The sequence below is a fragment of the Gavia stellata genome, chromosome Z (assembly GCF_030936135.1).
Source record: "Gavia stellata isolate bGavSte3 chromosome Z, bGavSte3.hap2, whole genome shotgun sequence".
In the NCBI taxonomy this organism is placed as follows: domain Eukaryota; kingdom Metazoa; phylum Chordata; class Aves; order Gaviiformes; family Gaviidae; genus Gavia; species Gavia stellata.
The window spans coordinates 454202-472590 of NC_082637.1; the positions used below are offsets into that span (position 1 = coordinate 454202).

General features: G+C 37.3%; 1 protein-coding gene across 1 annotated transcript in view; it reads right to left on the reverse strand.

Annotated features, from left to right (window-relative positions):
• Positions 1-18389, reverse strand: part of MALT1 (MALT1 paracaspase) — a 37296-nt gene that overhangs the window by 12368 nt on the left and 6539 nt on the right. Inside the window, exons 3-10 of the mRNA XM_059833563.1 lie at positions 17269-17390; positions 15999-16149; positions 11754-11932; positions 11069-11165; positions 10306-10338; positions 8561-8587; positions 7402-7437; positions 5354-5557 (exon numbers count right to left, since the gene is read on the reverse strand). Of these exons, the coding sequence (XP_059689546.1) occupies positions 5354-5557; positions 7402-7437; positions 8561-8587; positions 10306-10338; positions 11069-11165; positions 11754-11932; positions 15999-16149; positions 17269-17390 (849 nt within the window). The remainder of the gene's footprint in view (positions 1-5353; positions 5558-7401; positions 7438-8560; positions 8588-10305; positions 10339-11068; positions 11166-11753; positions 11933-15998; positions 16150-17268; positions 17391-18389) is intronic.

Sequence of the window (18389 nt, forward strand, 5' to 3'; positions counted from 1 at the left end):
ATGTGCAATTACAAAGCTTTGAGTAGCAGTGAGTCAGTGCAGATTTTATAGATAGAAAAAAAATAAAGCTGAACAGTTTGGATGGATATTTTTCCTTTTTTTTTTTTTTAAATGAGATGCTGTCATCTTTAAAATTAGTCTCTCTTTTTTTTTTTTTTTTTTTTTTTTTACTTACCATTAATCATTAGCAATTCTTAAAAGTACTTTAACCGGGGGTGGGGGGGGATGGAAACCAGAGAAATACCTTGCTTGCACTATGAGAGCATTTTGCAAGTTTTTAGTTTTGCTGTTTCCTCTGTACAGTCAGTTTCTCCATTTATTTTTGTCTTTTTTATAGGGAGGGATAAGAAATATTTTTGCATTTAGAGAAAAAGAAAAATATTATTCCATGATCATGTTTGGTAAGACTCCAGAGCACATTTCCATTACCAAACTACCAACAACTCATTTTTAGTTGATTGCATCTACATCTCTTTACAGTTACAGATTCATGTCTCTTGTAGGTCTACTAAACAAACAAATTCTTTGAATGCTTAACTAGACAAAAAAGATTATCCTACAGTCATCTCCCTCGTGTCAATACACAACATTCTACAATATTTTAAAATTTAAAATCTTCAGTAAAACATGCAATAGTTTTGTATAGAGAAAACATATCATGGAATTAAAAAAAGCTTTTCTTAACCCTGAAAAAGGGAACTGCAACCTAGGGCTTAGATTTTACTTATATGAATAAAAACATCAAATATTAAAGTCATATAAATTTTCAGTAAGATTAGATGATCTTAGCATTAATAACCTCCACTGCCATAAAATGCAGTTGCCAGAAGCTTGTATAATTAAATGGAATTTTGCTATTGTCTGTTCCCAGTGCTTTTTTTGCTTATCTATGACAAGTTCTATCCTCTAAAAAGAATTTTTATTTATCTATACCAAGAAGTCTACGGTCTTCAATTAGTATATAGTGCTGCAGCTGAATAAAAGTCAACAGAGATGTGACAATTTATGCTAACTGGAGATATGGTCTTCTTATGTCATTCTTACTAAAAATAGCTGTGAAATTTATGTCACTACAAAACTTGAATATTCAGAAAAAACAAAATAAGCCTTACCCTAACATACTAAAATGATCTACATTTAAATCACCTTGTGTAGGCAGGTATGCTGTATGTTTTTACCTTTTCATTACAGATAGCTACAACAAATGAAAATACTTCTCTCACATAGACCTGCACTTTTTGTAACAGAATACCAAGATATAACTATAGCCCTTCAAAGTAAGCCTTCGGTTCTCTTTTACTTGTAAGCTCTCAAGTCATTAACAACTACGCCAAGACCTTGCAAATTGCTCCATTCAATTAACATTGCTCAATTTCTTTTACGGGAAACATGCATAGTCAAGATAAGCAGCCAGCAAGTGCATACAAGGTAAACTCCAGGATGCCAGGCTTCACTTAAACAGAGCGCCTGACGGTTATTCATCTGCTAGAGTCTTGGAAAATGGCAACAGCTTTATTCAATTAAAAGTTAGATTTCTAAAGGGCACAGCATTTAAAGTGTATGATTAAAAACCTAAACAAATAAAGGTACTATTGGGCTATTTGCAAGATTCCCATGGTTACCTGAGACTGGGTAGTTTCAAGAGAGTTAAAAATGAAGTTAAGCGCCAAGTGCATGACTCCACATCAGGTCCTAAGTTAAAAGGAAACTCTTAAATTTGATTTCCACAGAGTCTGGATCTGGACTTAAATCAAGGTTATATTTAAGATTATATATCTGAGTGTATGTTAGATAAGTAATTGGACTGACTGAAGGAAACAAATCTCTCTAACGTAAAGCATGATTTACCAGAGTATTTCCTCAATGAATAGAAATATTTCAGAAATAACAACATTTCTTTTATATCCTTGGCAGATGACTGTGCTATGCTTATTTGATGAGTACCTGCAACAGTTAATATGTTGAACTCAAGACCAGAAATAAATCTCTGCATACCCAGAGCAAGTAGAGTAAACAAGTTTGGAAGGCCTCATTAGACACTTTGACACAACAATTTTAAGTAGGCTCAAGTTCCTCATAGACGTCAGCATTTAAGTGATATCTGTCCCTCTCTCTCGCTTTCTCTCTCTCTCTTTTTTTTTTTTTTTTTTAAGAGACCAGCCTAACTATTTTTAGCCTTTAAAACATATGGGTCTATGCTTTTACCCTTTGTGGAATACAATATTAATTGCACCCTACAGTACAAACAACATAAATGAAGACATTAGAGGAGACAATCATCATCACTTTGTCTACTACTCCTGCTCTTAAGGAACAGTATCCCAAATGCCACTTTCCTGGCAGTAAGCAAGAATTACACAATGTCGTATTAGGCATCATGAATATGTGTAACAAGGACTAAACAGAAGTAGCCACTATGCCTCTTCTTTTTGGAGCTATGCCCACTAAAAATGCAATAAATCATTATCTATTTGTGCACTGACAGCATCTTTTACATGCTTTAAGCCATTAATAGCCACTATCCAGAAAGAACAAAGTGACCATTTAAATTGAAGTAGTTATTGCCAAACACTACTGAAAGAATGCTCTGCTTACCTTTCAGAAATATCAACTTGCTGGAAAAATAAAACTGCAAAAATATGCTTTATAAGAGCTTTCATACGGTGCTGCTGAGAAACTCATTAAAGCTTTTCAGTACTTTATGTTGTAAATTCATGTCAACAATTACAGAAAAAAAATGAGAAGATGCAAGAATCTAAAAGCTCACTCAAATGTATAAGCACATCTATTTCCCAGGGAACAAAAAAAGAAAACTGTTATCAGAAAGTCTACTAAACTTCACTGCCATAATTAGTCTTCATGTCATGCAAGTTTTGGCTCTGACATAAATGCCCAAATGTCAGATCAGCCAGTTCTGCACAGACAGAGCATCAGGTTAACACACCATTAAAAAAGTCATACTATGAAATAATCTGACCTTGTGTTCCAAAAAAGAATCAAATAAAGTTTCCTCGGGTGGGCGTTACTATAGGAATTCTGCAATTTAAACAGGACAACTGGCAGAACTTTTTGGTCTCTATTCTAAATGATTTCTGGAGTCGTTTATGCAATCTTAGCTTTCAGAAAAATGACAAAAATAGTGGCAGTCAGCAGCAAACTCTTCAAAACCCACAGAAGAACTTTTCTTACACTCCAAGCCAGGCATTCTAGGCCTTTTCCATGCAAGACGTGAAGGTTTTTCCTCTGTGCATCAATTCCACCATGCCCTCCAACAGCTAGCACAGCCACCAGTTCTGTCTTGTGCTTTGTCCCTCAAAACCAAGTTTATGCAAGAAAAGGAATCCCAATATATGAGTAATCATCTAAGAATCAATGCATATCAGTAGTAGTAATGCATACCAGACCCGACTGGTTAGTCATTATCCCAGCAGAAGGCTCCTCGTGTGCAGTATGTGGAGGAGAGCTTAGAATTATTATTAATAGTCTATTACAGGTATCTTATAAATGGATGTGTGACTCAAATAACAAAAACTTAAGAGGAAAAAAAAAGATAAATGTGTTAAACATACATCTTTTAGTATGCATACTTTGCTTAATTTGTCCTCCTATAACTTAAATCAATACTGATGAGATGCTGCAGTACAATCATTAAAGTGATGCTGCAATTTAGAGGTGAGCGCCTTCGATTTTTGTGGGGTGTTATTTTTAAGTCTCAGTAGTTTAAGGAAAAAAAAAAGAGGGCTGCTGCCTGCTTAAGCAGCATAACCACTATTAAGCTTTCCATCTAATGTGCAAAGACACGAAGAAAGAATAAATTTTATACTCTATATTCAGACCTTCCACAGAGCTGTGAAACAACAGTTGTACCTGAGTTCTGCCCAAACAGGAATCCTAGTATTCAACTTAGTGAAAAGTCCTTCATTATTGACAACCGCAGAAAGTCAGAACCTGAAGTCCACAGCTCACCAATTTCTCAGTTAATGCCTTTTCTTATGCAAGGTATATTCTGCAAAGGACAATGTGAATTCTTCTCTGGTTTATTTTACTTCTTTAAAGTGCATAGACATAACTTGAGAACTACATTTTCATTTTACATAAACTTCTTTTCAATTTGCTTTTTGAAATAGAAATCCACGTTTGCACAACTAACTCTCACTCCCTGTCAAGGACATTATAAAAAACTCTGCGCTTGCCAGGCCAACATCACAATAACTGAAGAGAACCAGCAATTCAAAATAAGAATTTCTACTTAACCTGAGAAATTGGCAAAAAAGAAGAGGGCAAAAAGAGATTGCATCCAATCTGTTGTTATGCCTTAACTCTAAAGCAGAGTGTTTTTCTTATTTCTGTATTGCGCATTTTAGTTTCTAACATCTTCATGAGAGATATGCTTTGCTACTATGTCCCACTCTCCTGCCCCCCTGCCCCAACACACCTGGTATCAGTGCAGCTCACTGTCAAGGCAAAGAAAAGCACCCCTCTTCCTCTGTCCTTTACAGATCTGGTGAGCGAGGACGAAGACAGCAGAGCCGCCCCTCCCAAAGAGCACCAGAAGGACGGAAATCCAGAAGGAAAGAGCATTCTGCAGACATCCAGTAGAAAGACAGGGGATGAACAGAAGGGTCCCACCAGCAAGCCCAGAACATATTGCATGCTGTTCTTAGGGCTGTCCCCCACCTCCCAAACAAAAATGTAACTTAGCAGTCTACATATGCCAAGGGACTGGCCAGCCCTAACCAAATCATTAGCTTGCAGGCATGGGTAAGGAAGGAGGAGGACAACAGAATAGAAGTTTACAAAGAAGATGTTTAAGATGTCTCCTAAAACCAGCAAGGACTGCTGCCCAAGACTACATGTAGTCTTGTATACTGCAGTTACACACTTTTCAACTACTCTGCTACTAGCTTGTTTCCATAATACACTAATACAGGTGAAACAACAGACTAGTCTTTTAAGCAAGAGCAAGAATACCACAAACTAGTACTAATGACTTCTTAGTACAAATATGCAACTTCTGCAGAGCATGTTGTCAAATACAGATGCAGCATCTTTTAGCAGACAAACACATCAGTACTAACAAAGAAAAAAGCACATCTCAGTTTTAGGTATGGTTAAAGAAAAAAGTTCAAACATTTTACCTGTTCTAAGAAACAGTAACATTTTAACCAAAGTCAAAGGATATGCTGGTGGGTGTTTTTAACTTACTTTTCCCATTCTACATACATGCTATTTACCATGAAGTTTGTTCTGCTATCAGGTATAGTGAGCTGGCAGAGGTAAATACCAGATGCTTGTGTACTTGATAGATCACAAAAAACTGACCTACTTCAGAAGGGGTATCACATGTTCTTACCATATACTCCTTTGTCCAGGAGAAGTAAAAATTCATCCACTGCATTTCGCATCTCGGACTCAGTAAGATCCAGCAAAGAAACAACTTTGAAATCCAGCTGTCTTAGCAAATTTGTCAATTCATAGACATCTACCATAGGAGCCTTGAGTTGCGGGTGATTCCAGTAGCTCATATTTCCTATTAACAGAGCTACCTTGTCTGTTGCTGCAAAGACAAAGGAAAAACAGAACCGCAGCATGTTTATATATTCCATGGTTTCAATACTTTTAAATTTATTTTCTCCTAAAGTGAAAACAGTATCCAATATCAATTCTGGCACAATATTTTATATTATTTTAGAAGTCATCCTACATCAACAATACAGCTCAACTCTTCTCATCCAAAACCAAAAAAAAACATTTTAGCATGGTCTGTCAGTCATCATATCTGAACTGTGATGCACCTCAGACTGGATAATCTGTCAAGAAGTGAGTCACTAAGGCTATCTCCTATTTCTTTCATTTTTCTGCCAGCACAGACCATTCCTGAATTCCCCCATGCAAGAAGAAATTTAAGAAATATGAAAATTCTTATGGCAAGTTGCCAAAGCTATGGCCAGTATGCTTTTCCAAGAAACTCAAATTTTCTTATGCTTCTTAAAAAACAAACAGAAAAACCCTACCACACACAAAAGACCATTTCACATCTCCATCTCCCATATCCTGTCTCTCTAAAACACAGTACATTTAGATGGAAACTTTTACAGGTCAGAAGTAAAAAGTCTTTTTTCTGTTTGTTAACACTTCTTTTTACTGTTGCTCTGGTTAAAAACAGTTATACGGAGATACAAGAAATTTACAAAATTCGGAGGGAAGTCTACTGACATTCTCATAGTTTGAGATGCATTCACTTTGATTTTAATTAAGTCAGAAATAATTCTGTCATAAGTAAAGAAAGCAGCAATGAAAGGGGAAAGTCACATTGACAGAAATGCTTTAGAGACCACTAGCCTGATTTTTATCCAAAAATTGCACACTACGTTACAGAAAGGCACTTATTCAAAGCAAGGCATTTCCTCCCTGGTTTGTTACTTCTCTCTGATAGGAATTATTGTCCCACAGTTCTGGCGGCAAATGCGATCACGTGAATGCCCCAAACCTGCTTCAGAGTCAGTACCCCCGCACAGCTAGATCCAGAAGAGAATCTCTGTCCATAGCCTCAATGTCTAACGTTTCACCTCCTTCAAACAAGATGTTTTCAACATTTTTGCAGCTGGAAAACCTCCAAGGTCTTGAACAGTGTAAAGTATTTTAAACAGCAGAGACTGAGTGACAGTGACATACTGTCACTGAAAAAACACTTTTAAAAGTACAAGCTTTCTAATAAATTTAGAAAAGATGAACCAGGACTGGGGAGCACTTACACTCCCTCTCAGACTGATGAACCTGAGTGGTAAAATTTCAATGGAGGACAGCAGCCTTTCCAACCTGGTTTAGCATCAACAAGACAACATGCCTGACCACAGCCAAGGCTACCATGCAAATTTTAGAATGTGATTAAAAAAAACACAGCAACTATTCTTCATAACACACTTACGCTATGCATCTACCTTTATGAGCTTCAGCTCAGGATCAAAGCATCCACACACTGTGCATAGGAAGAGCTGAGCTTGCAGGGACAGCATACCCTTAGCAGACAGACTCCTAATCCTTTTTATCACATCATCCTAATGCCACTACCTCCAACTGTTGAAGTATTCAAAGTAATAAAGTAACACACTGGCTAAGGTCGTGGTCAGAGGAATTTGAAACAGTAAACTGAAACAGATGAGAAGTTGTAGATGCTCCGCCGAGTCACTAAAAATACTGGTGCCCTCACCACAGTTTACTACCGAAAGGGCATGCAAGCATTATAAAGGACTATAAAAATACTCAGAAGTGTCCCTCCCTGCAGCTATTTACATGCACTACAGTTATTTCACTAGCAGTGGGAGAAGAAGCAATATTCAGAAGAAGCAAAATCTATTTCCAAATATGAAATACATTCATTACAGCTAAAAAACTACTTACCAACAGGTCTGCGATTTGATTGTTCTTGTACGTCTGCTTGAAATAGATTAAAAGAACACCTCGTCAGTAACTACAGTCATAGTTGCCAATGTCAGAAAATGAACCGCATGTTCCAGACAGCCATAGTCTACTGGTACTGCTTTGCCTAATAAATTACTAGTTTAAGACAAAAAAGGTACTCTCTTTTTTGTTTCGGTGGGGTTTTAGGCTGTTGTGTTCTTGACCGGATTTCCTTCACCCTCTTCCAGCAAACATAGCCTAATAGGATATGAATAGCTAGTTCTATAAATTAAGAAATAATAGATGCTTACAGTATAATTTTGAATCTCACAAACTGCAGGTCAGCATTTTTAGTAACACCCAAAACAATTCATCCTCTCCAAATGAAATGCAGACATGCAAGATGGGGGATGCTTAGTAGGGATGACCATCTGTATGTGAAAATTAATTTATTTTATACTTCAAAGAGGGATGGCAGAGCCAGTGCTCTTCCAAGAGGAACAGGTAATCGATACACCAAAGTGGTACACTTTGGATAACATGTTATGTATCATGACAGTACCACTTCAGTGACTAAAACTATGTCTTGGCAAAAAGAAACACATCTCTGATGTCTAACCCAGGAAATTACATAACCTATATGATTTGAGATTTTGGGAACACTGTATCAGGGATAATCCCTTATGGAGTACTATTCCAGATCAACCTTTCTGTAATAAACATCAAACAAGGTTCAAATCACATTAGCTCACTCCAACATGAATTTAAGAAATATACCAATTCAACATATCATGGGTAACAGCCACCTACATCTTTTTCACCTTAATCATGTGAAAAAGCAGAGTCCAAAGAAGCCACAGACAAGAAAGCAAAAGATAATTCTTTCTGTATTTGTATAAGTATACATGCAGTAAAAAAGAGCAGCTTTGTGTGATTTTACAAAGATAATAGCAACTCTGTGATTCACTATATTCTTCAAGTTAATTTATTGGAACCAGAAAGCTGTGCTGCTCTTAACATAGTATCTGCCCCTATTAAATCCCCAGTTATAAATACATCCAAATAATGTAAACTATATACTATAACCCAGCTAGGCTTCAGTGATTTGTAATATAAAATGAAGACGTTAAATTAAAGTTTTGAAAAACTTATCACTTACCTGGTTTTTGAAGATCACTTAGATCTTCTGTGAATAAATACACCAATAAAATCACAGTTTAAACAAGAAGAAAAAAATACATTTTTTATTAAGAAAAATATAATTAAGTGTCATGCCATTATTAATAGAAGCCGAACGTTAGAAAACAAACTACTTTTCTAAAACACTTGTGGCTTTGCATTTCTGTAAATCTAACCTTTCATATGTTTATTCCACAGGCAGGGAAGAGACTATTCTACATCAGTAAATTATGCTATGCAAGACACAGTGTTATAATACAGTAGATCTCAAAACGAAGGGAGAAACACATACTATGCCTCGATCCCACAGGCATGCAAGCAGCTTGAATGTATATTGAAAAATAGATGTTTGAAGGACTGCTAAAAAACCAACATCCTGAGCAAGAAATGTTACTTTGTAAAGCCATGTGTATTCTGAAAAACTTCAGATAGAATGTCTGAAAATTGTAAGCTACCACAGGTTTCACCTAATTATTCTGAGAACATTGGAAACTAAGGAAAAGAAAAATCATTTATCTGAAGCACCAGAGGTCTCTTAGAGCAGGTCTGCTCCATGCAGTGGAGCCCTAGCCAGACCTCTTAAGCCACAAAAGCAAGCTCATATACCCACATAGGGGACTGTAGTGACCTCAGGTGATACTGCTGTAGGTGTTAATGTAGCTTAGTAGCAGAATGATGCTGCATCCAAGCGAATGGTAATTTGGGTGTAGACCCCCACAGGTAATACAGTGGTTATCTTCTGCTTCAAAGGGTAGCTGAATTACAGGTAAGTAGGAGGCTTCTGCATAGCACTGCATCAGGTAATGCAGACACGTCCAAGCCAGAAAATATGTGAAGGCTCAAAGAGATGATTGGTCTCAGAAGCTATGCCATGGAAGGGGCTGACACCGAAATGCGTATCACTTGTATGTTCCAGTGAGTGACAGTACACAATCCCCTCACAATGTTAAACCTTTAACAAAAGGGCTAAAGGGGAATGTCAGCTCTGGTTAAACTTTGAACAAGAAATGCTGCTGAGCAGTTTAATTCCAAGAAAATTCTATGATTCTATGAAAAAACAGGGTAGAGAGCCATTTATTGTACTTTGCAAATGCATTTGTTTTTTTCTTTGTTGGTAGGTAAGCTGGGGGGGACCTGCTGTAAGCAGCCTTACATCTTTATATATGATCCCCTATGATGTAAACATTACAGACTTCGAGATAATCTATCAACACTAAAGGTCACAATACACTTCTTACTCCCCATTGCACCAATGCAAAGGAGAACAGAAATCATCCTAGTAAGTTTGCTGGAAACAACTCTTGCAGACACAGAGCTGACAGGGGAACTAGCTCTATCCAGCTCTCTAAGGTCACCCAGGTTCCTAAACATCTTCAGCTTTTCTTGCAAGGATGTTGCCTCCTGAGCCCAGCCAAAGAAATCTCAAGATCTTTACATTTCACTTGAAACTGTAAGCACAGGACACAAAAACAGTGCAAAAATCAAACAACTTTGAATACTACAGAAGAAGCAGCTTGTCTCCTGTGTGCTCTAGATCATGGTATCACGGCAAAGAAGAGAGAAGAACATGCAGAAGGAACGTTGCATCACACATCAGTGTTTTAAAGTAGACTGAAACCCTTAACCCACACATGCTTTTCAGCAACACACACAACAATCCATCACCCCCATCATTAACCATCATTAATTTTTAAAAATTGATTCACAACTGAAGATTTACTTTACCTTCTGTGCACTCCACTGCCATAGCTTTCCTTCCTTGTGTTTTAAGGGAGGGGGGGGAAAAAATTGGAAGACAATTGCTCTCAGTTATGAGAGTTAGCACACAAAGCGGAAGACAAAGGTCACTTCCAAGCTTCCCTGCAATCTGCCTCATTTTATAGCAGTATAAATGAGCACTGACCACAACACCGTACAGCAATTATTACTAAAACTCAGGAGTACTAAACTAGAATATTTCTTAGGCTAGGAAAGAACTTTTAATATGAATTATGCAATAGTATTCCTAGATAGATCTGGAAGCTATACAAACAGATATTCTCTTTAGTTTACTGCAAATACATGCACACACACACTAAAGCATGTTATATTCATTTATTCTGCTTGCTATGAATAACTTCACCTGTCCTGATTGCTGAAGGACTCAGTGTAACACAGTTCATATCACCAACAAGAGTTAAACTTCTTTTAGTTGTCAAAAAACATGAAGAAATCAGCTTGCAATCTGCTGACAAGCCACGTACATGCTAGCAATGCCAAAAAGTGGTAGCATTTCTGTTCTGGTTACCATAAAAACCCAAAACACTTTATAACTGACAAAGCTCTAAAATTCCATTTGCTGCAGGCAAGCACAGCTATTTTAACAAATGGATAAACTAAAAATACAGAAGGCATGTGTATTAAGCTTGGCTTAATACTAAAAGCTTCAAAAATAGATTCTAATGATAGGGAAGAAATTGGTAAGTCAGCTGACAGAAAAACTCCTTACCTATAACAACTTCTATCTTCTTGCTGTCTTGATCTTCCCGGTCATTGAATACGTGACACCAGTATGTCCCTTGATGTTCCATATCCACGTAAGTTACCTATACAAGCATCATCACAGTCATCCCGCCAGACCCCAAAAGAATACCTGTATCAGTTTCATTTAAGCCCACATGCAAGAACGAGTAAAAACTAAAAGCAAAGCCTAAACAAATCCAAAAGCTGCCGATACCCTTATTCTTCTGTAAGCTGGACAGCATGTGTGTTCTAGAAATGCTTTCAAGAACTGAAGAAAGGAGCAAATCCACCCCAGAGGCTTGAGATGCATTAAGCACTGAATGCAACAGCTTGCACAAATCGGAGTGCTTTGCAGTACAAGGCAGAAAGAGAAGCGTTCACTTTTACTGATACTTAATCTTGTTATGTCAGTATGTCACACTAATCCAAAATACACTATAGCCTACAACCCATGACTACCTGAACATGTTTCAGGTGGATTAAAATTATGCACCCGAGAGCCTCAGAACAGTATGGGCAAGTAACAGAACATGAGAACAACTTAAAGCAAGCACTTCCATAAGAGGTTATCAAGGCTATGAAGAAATTCTTTTCTTCAAGGAAGCTTTATGTGATAAGTTAAAGGTGGTTACACATTAGTCCCCCATGGCTGGCACTTTGCAGTAACTTACCACGTAGACATTTTTGCTCCCATTTGCCAATGGAAATCCATTTCTGAACCACTGGTAATGAGGAATTGGGTTTCCAACAGCTCCACATTCTAGTACCAAAGCATCCCCCACTGTCAGGTTTTGTGACTGAGGCTGAATACAAATGCGCAACTTGTTTTCAGGCAAACCAATTAAGCTCCCTTAATAAAACAAGAAAGGAAGAAAAAAGAAACGAAAGGGTGAGAATGTAACTGCAGGTAGCCCAACAAGAATTGATGACATATGGCCACATCTTCCTGTAACTACAACAGACTGTTTTAATAGCAACTTTAAGCACATGCTAAAAATTAGTAGCAACAGCTTTCCAGTTCTTCAGTTGAAAAGTAAAAATGAATGCACATCAAATACACCGCAGAAGTAAAAAAAAAGCAAAGCCCTCTTTGCATTAATTATTCCTGCCTGTAAGATTACAAAGGCTCCAGGGAAAGGCGCAAGTACAAAGAAGAGTGGCTGCTGAAGGATGGACTGAGGATCCAATTTGTGTGCAAGTGTGGACACAGGAATAAGAATTTAAAACTTAAAATCAGTTAGTTTTAGCGTATCCCTGTTCTTATTTTAAACTCAGCATCAAACCTTATGGTAGATATACTAAAAAAGCTAAAAACACTTAAACATCAGCCACTGACATGTCCCCATAGAGAAATGTCTTTGGGAAAGCAACCTATCCAGAAAACCCTAAATGCATTAAAGACTTGTCCAGCTGATGTAATGTAAATTTATATATATGATAAAATTTATTGAAACAAAGTGTTGAAATTAATTTTTAAAACATCCACTACAAACACAAGAGTGCTCCACTGACAAGGTTTCTGATGTCTGTGTACTGAACAGTTTGATTAACTGACACATAGAGCAAGCCCAGACCTACTTGTAAAGGTCACACCAGTGATCTTTTATCACAGCTGCAAGGTCACTCATCTTTACTTTTAGACTAAATAGGTAGACACATGTTTTGTCATCAGAACTCTTCATGACTGACAATTAGGAGGTGACAACATTTTCCTTTGCATAGTTAAATAAAGGGAGACAGTGATACGGATATCTCTGTTCTATTAGCATCTGAGCTTCTTGGGGCATTATTAACCTGTATAGTTTTATAAAGTTTATAAACCTGAACAGATGTTTCATATTTATGATCAATGCTGATTAGCATCTTTAAAAGAAGGCTGTATTTCCTAATGCAGACTTGATACTGGTGAAAAGACTGACAGATGCCTGAACAAATATTCTGTTCTATGACTGCTGGTGTACGGCATTTCAAATGCAGAGACCCTGGCTTACCATGTTCTCTATCAACTTCTATGATGGTGTTGTTTTTTTTTTTTTTTCTTGCAGAGAGCTTTGTTTTCTCTAACTAACTTTCATCATAGGAAAGATTTTTCTATGTTGAAATGAACTTTACTCCCTTTCACTCAGCTTTTTACAGAACCTTCTCTCTCCCTCCCTCCGAATGTCCCAGTTTGATAATGCGGATCTTTCAACAAGATGTAAAGAATTAATTTCCCTTTGGGGCAGAAAGACAGAAGTAAGACGAGATGGAAAGGAACTGCTGTTATAGTCAAATTAAACAGCATTAGTCTTTAAGACAAGGAACACAAAAGTTACAGATAGTGAAAGAGAACAGGAGATTGAAAGATAACATGGTTTCCGTCTCCGGTGTGACCCCTTACGTGCCATCTCATTTACAGGCTGTCCTTGGTACAGCCTGTTGTTGTATCACTCACAAAATACAGTAACAAGCCTGTAGCAGTATCTTTCAGAATTGTGTCTGGCTGCCTTGCTGATCACAAGTTCACAAGACAACTATGAAAGGCAGCTTTTACAGAATGGAGAATGGTCGAACTCTCAGCAAACAGAAAGCAATGAAAAGAGAGGAGTAAAATCTGAGAAAAGAAACCAAGGGACCAGGAAAAGGAAAAGAAAAAAAAAAAAAGACTGTCAGCAGCTGAAATAGATTTCATACCTAGTCAACATTTGCAGAAATGGTACTGTCAGTGTCATCTAGTTCAACTGAAACACCCGTAATCCCAAGCCAAATGTTACAGGAGATAGAGAGCATTCATTCAGTGCAAGCACTACATATCCGTTTTAGGTTTCTTTGTAAGCACCCTAAGAGGGAAAGTTACAGGAAGAAGCAATCCATCCTGCCCCTTATCCTTTTACCCATCACCAAGACCTAAACACGCTAAAATTCACTTCTAGTATGGTTCCTGGTCAGCCAAGAGTCATGGAACATAAAGCAAGGCACTGTGGATACCTGCTGCCCTCTAGTCATCAAATCTTTTGCCACAGTGTGAAACAATATACTGCAGTTTTTCTCAGATTTTTTTTTTTTTTAAAGTAGTCATTACAAGCTTATTCATCTCAGCTTCCTGGTGTAATCAGCAAGATCTAAAACTGCAGGTTTCTAACTGAATAGAACCTGAAGTAGGAGCAAAGGAAAAAGCAGAAGAAATCATCGCTTAGATAAGGGACCGAGAATATAATGCAGATTGTAATGTAAAAAAGTCACCTCAAATGACATTGCAATAGCTTTTGGTCTTTTACTGGAAGATTGGTTCTCTCTATCTCTTTCCTGACATGAATAATTTTTATATGTGGGATGCAAGTGAAAAACACCTTTGACTCGTGACATAAGACAAAATAAGTACTCTTCACAGTCTGAAGACAGTGCGGTTGATTTTTACCTCGCTCATCTTTAGGCCAATAGCAAGCAGGTCCAGGCTATTTAATTAGAAAGTTTATAAAGGGTAGACTTAGTGCATGAGTCAATGCTTAATTAATGCAACTGACTGTAAAAAAAGAAAACACCACACAAAAAAACCCCCAAAAACCACCACAAAAAACACACCCAAAAAAACAACCAAAAACACCTAAACACACCAGAAAACAAAAAGATGTCACTCCAGCAACCTCAAAAACTGGAAATAAATATACAGCATTAATATACTAGATTCAAGAATTAAATTTCCAAGATTTTCTTTACGTTCTACTAACAAATTCCAGTACTAGCTAGATAGTGTTGAGTAGACAGCTATTTAATCTTATTTGCTTTCTGCTATTAATCCATTCTCCTCACGCTTCTTCCACTTCCATACCTGCATTATGTATGCTGCAGATGGAGCATACATAAACCCATCACTGAAGCAGAGGTATCTTTAAGCCAGTGCCATAAATACATACAAACCTACATTGGTACAGTGGAATTACTATGGCTTTTCTTACGCAGGTAGCACACATTTGACTGTTAGCTGACCCATGAAGATGCAATTCACACCAAAAAGACTCAGTTTAACTCATGTGTTTCTTCCTTTCATAGGTTTATTTCAGTAAATTGTTGGCATGTCTTCACTATTATCTGGGTTGGTTATATGAAGTTGAAAAGATTGCATTAGCAAACATATATTCTGCAACAGACAGATCCATGGAGCCCAAGCCTCTCTCTTTTTCCCCAGGTGTTCTGGCAAAGAAGAATGTGCTGGGCTTTGACCAATTTATCTTTCCTGGTTGGTAAATGTCTAAGATTGTGATAGCATATTATGATCTGAAAAAGCGACTGGAAGGGAGATCTGTCACTTCGCTACCTGCCAAACCTTATTCCAGACCTCAGTCCTGTTTCCTCAGAGTGCAGCTAACACTCTTTCCATTCCACAGTATCTAGGTTTTCTGAAGCGTCCAGGCTTCCACCATGCACATGCTCTTCTGCAGTTTACTGTTCTGACCTTCTAGGTAAGGTAGGACTTCTTTTTAGGAAGGCAGAGAACCTCATCAGATTCTCCTTTACCCAAATACCTTTCTTCTCAGACTGGCAGCAGACAGATGAAGAGGAAACAAACAGTCCTGACTATTAGGCCAGAGCCCATGGGGCAGACATTCAGAATAGACTGTGTGTGTCCAGTCACTAGTGAGTTACAACAAGAGGTAAACAGGTACACAAGAGAGTTAAAGAATTGCTTTTCTGGTCCAAGAATCCTCTAAGAATTAAAAGGATCTAAGACACTGTATGTTTTCCATCTATCTATTCTTATCCCCTACTGTGGAACTTCATTTGTCTTCTGCTTTTGTGACCAGCACAAAAGTCCAATAATTGGACACTGCATTTTTAATCAGCCTTCTTTCACATGTGTGCAAGACAGCAACAGGGACCCAAGTTCCTCTAACGAGTGGGAAAACAGACTTTCAGACAACAATGTTTTTGCCACTCACCATTAGACGTACCCTGGAGATCACAAACTTCAAGTCGTGCCCACCGACTGAACACAAAGGAAGATTCACTGTTCACTCGACAGATGTAAAAGCCAGAATCGTTTACATTCACTGGATTCAAAACCAGCTCTGGAGAATTACCATGGGGAACCTGAATTACAGGTGAACCAAGAAATATTTAAATTTAGATTGATTTAATCTAAACCAGGATCTAAGATTCGAATATTTATTTCAATATCCGTAACACCAGCCTCAACTATTTCATTTACTTGAAAGTTTTGGATGAGAAAGTCTTGTTCTAAGTACTTAGTAGCTCAGAGACAGGCTTTCTTCATATCCCTCTATTTAAGACAATTCTGAGCTTTTAAGCCAATTGAAAAAGCTCCTCCTGAAATTAATAATTTTTACCTTTCTCCACAAATAACTCAGAATAATTTCTTAAGCACCACTCCATCCAGCATGTGTGTTACATTCAGCTCTAGTCTTAAGATATATTCAGATATGACCAGGAAAATGTAAAATTCTTTCACAGAAAAATAATTTTTCACTACATCTATATTTTAACTGTAATGAACAGGAAATGACTGTAATAATATTTTTAAGCCATATTTTGCATGATCTAGATAAACTTTTAGAAAGGTATAGAAAATGAGTTAAAAATTTCAGTCCTAACAGCAATTTAAAACACCATAAACTTACTGCATTTTTAAAAATAGTACTTACAATAAAATAACATCAAGAAAAAAAAGTGCATTCATCTTGCAGAAAGATAACCAGGACCAGTAATATGGACATAAGTGCTGCCATTCAAATTCAAGAGATACCAGCTCACATGCATTCCAGTATTTTATTGAAGAAGTCTGCAGCACCACCGAGTTCAGGCCTTCAACTGTTCATTCATAGGAAACCAGTTTCCATCTGCCCAAGACCAACAGTGATTGGCATTTGGTCCAGTTTGGCAGTTTCTCAGTAGCCTGTGTTAAACTTCTTGGTAGGCTGAGAGACAACGAAACTTACAGTTTCCTTACTGTCACATTCCAAGATTAGCCTCTAAGGATGAAGCGGTCTGAATATAAGGAACCATCTTATTGTTTTAGCACATTGATAGATTTATTATGCAGCACTTCTTAACCTTCTATTTTTATTACTATATATAGCTATCTTCTCTCCTTGTAAATAAGAGTAACAGTCTTAAAAAAAAAGTATAATCCAAAATCATTACCTATTTTTTTCACCACTTAAAAAACCTATATTCTGTATCAACTGTTACCTCTTTTTCCTGTTTGAACCACTGGTAATGCACAAATGGGTGTCCTGTTGCCCAACAACACAGCTTGACGACCTGACCAGAGAGCACTGCTTGAGAGTCTGGCTGTACAACAATCTTTATACCTTTAAAAAAAGAATTACACATAGGAAGATTATTAAGAAATACAATTCCACAATTTAAATTTGCATTTAAATTGTCCTTTGAGCCAAGAAAGTTTCTGTCATTAAATATACTTGAAAATTATTTGTTTGTACTGTGTATACACGCAGTTCCAATTAGTTACATGACTTTAAGACATTCAAAATTCTCTTCCATCACACAAAATCCATGCTTAAATTGATGAGTACTCTACAGAGTTTATCAAAGATTTAAAGCAGATGATTCAAACATTTTAATTTTTGGATACTTCAACCCCTCTTGCTCTCTACTCATGAAAGCAAATAATACTTCCAATGGCATCACAGATCCCTTGTGGGAAAGGTATTCCCCATTTTAAGAGTTTGCTCACTCCCAACAACTTCTTTGATTAAGATTAAGCACAGCCTGAGGGATGGATCAAAACAGTAAGAATTAGTTTAACTATGACATAGCGCATTTTTCTACTATTCCTCATGCAACCTTATCAGATAAAACATTGGTTTCAGCTTTATGCCTTTGGCTCCTGTAGAACGCAGGGCTGGGGTTTTCTTTTGCCAGTATACAAAGTAAAATTTTCCACTTTGAACTTTAACTGCCAGGAAATAGCGTGAGCGAAATTCTGACACCGGTCTGATACGATCCAGTTGTTTTCTTAACCTACACCATTCCAAAGATCTAGTTACAGCATGACCCCAAACACAGATCCACTGGTATAACCAAGGTCGTCAGAAGAAGAGGTGGGGCAGGGGGGGAAGGCAACTTCAGAACAGAAAGTTTAACTTCACATTGCTGTCAAAAAACACATGGACCTATGACCCAGGTGTTCAGCAACACTGAGCTGATAAGCCATCAGAAATCATTAGTTTAAAGCATTATTTGCTATGGATGGTAAAATGTATTTAACAACCTCAGTGGGACCACAAGCAATACTATACATGAATGACTAGTTGCTACAATACTAGTGTTGTGGGTTAACCACGGTG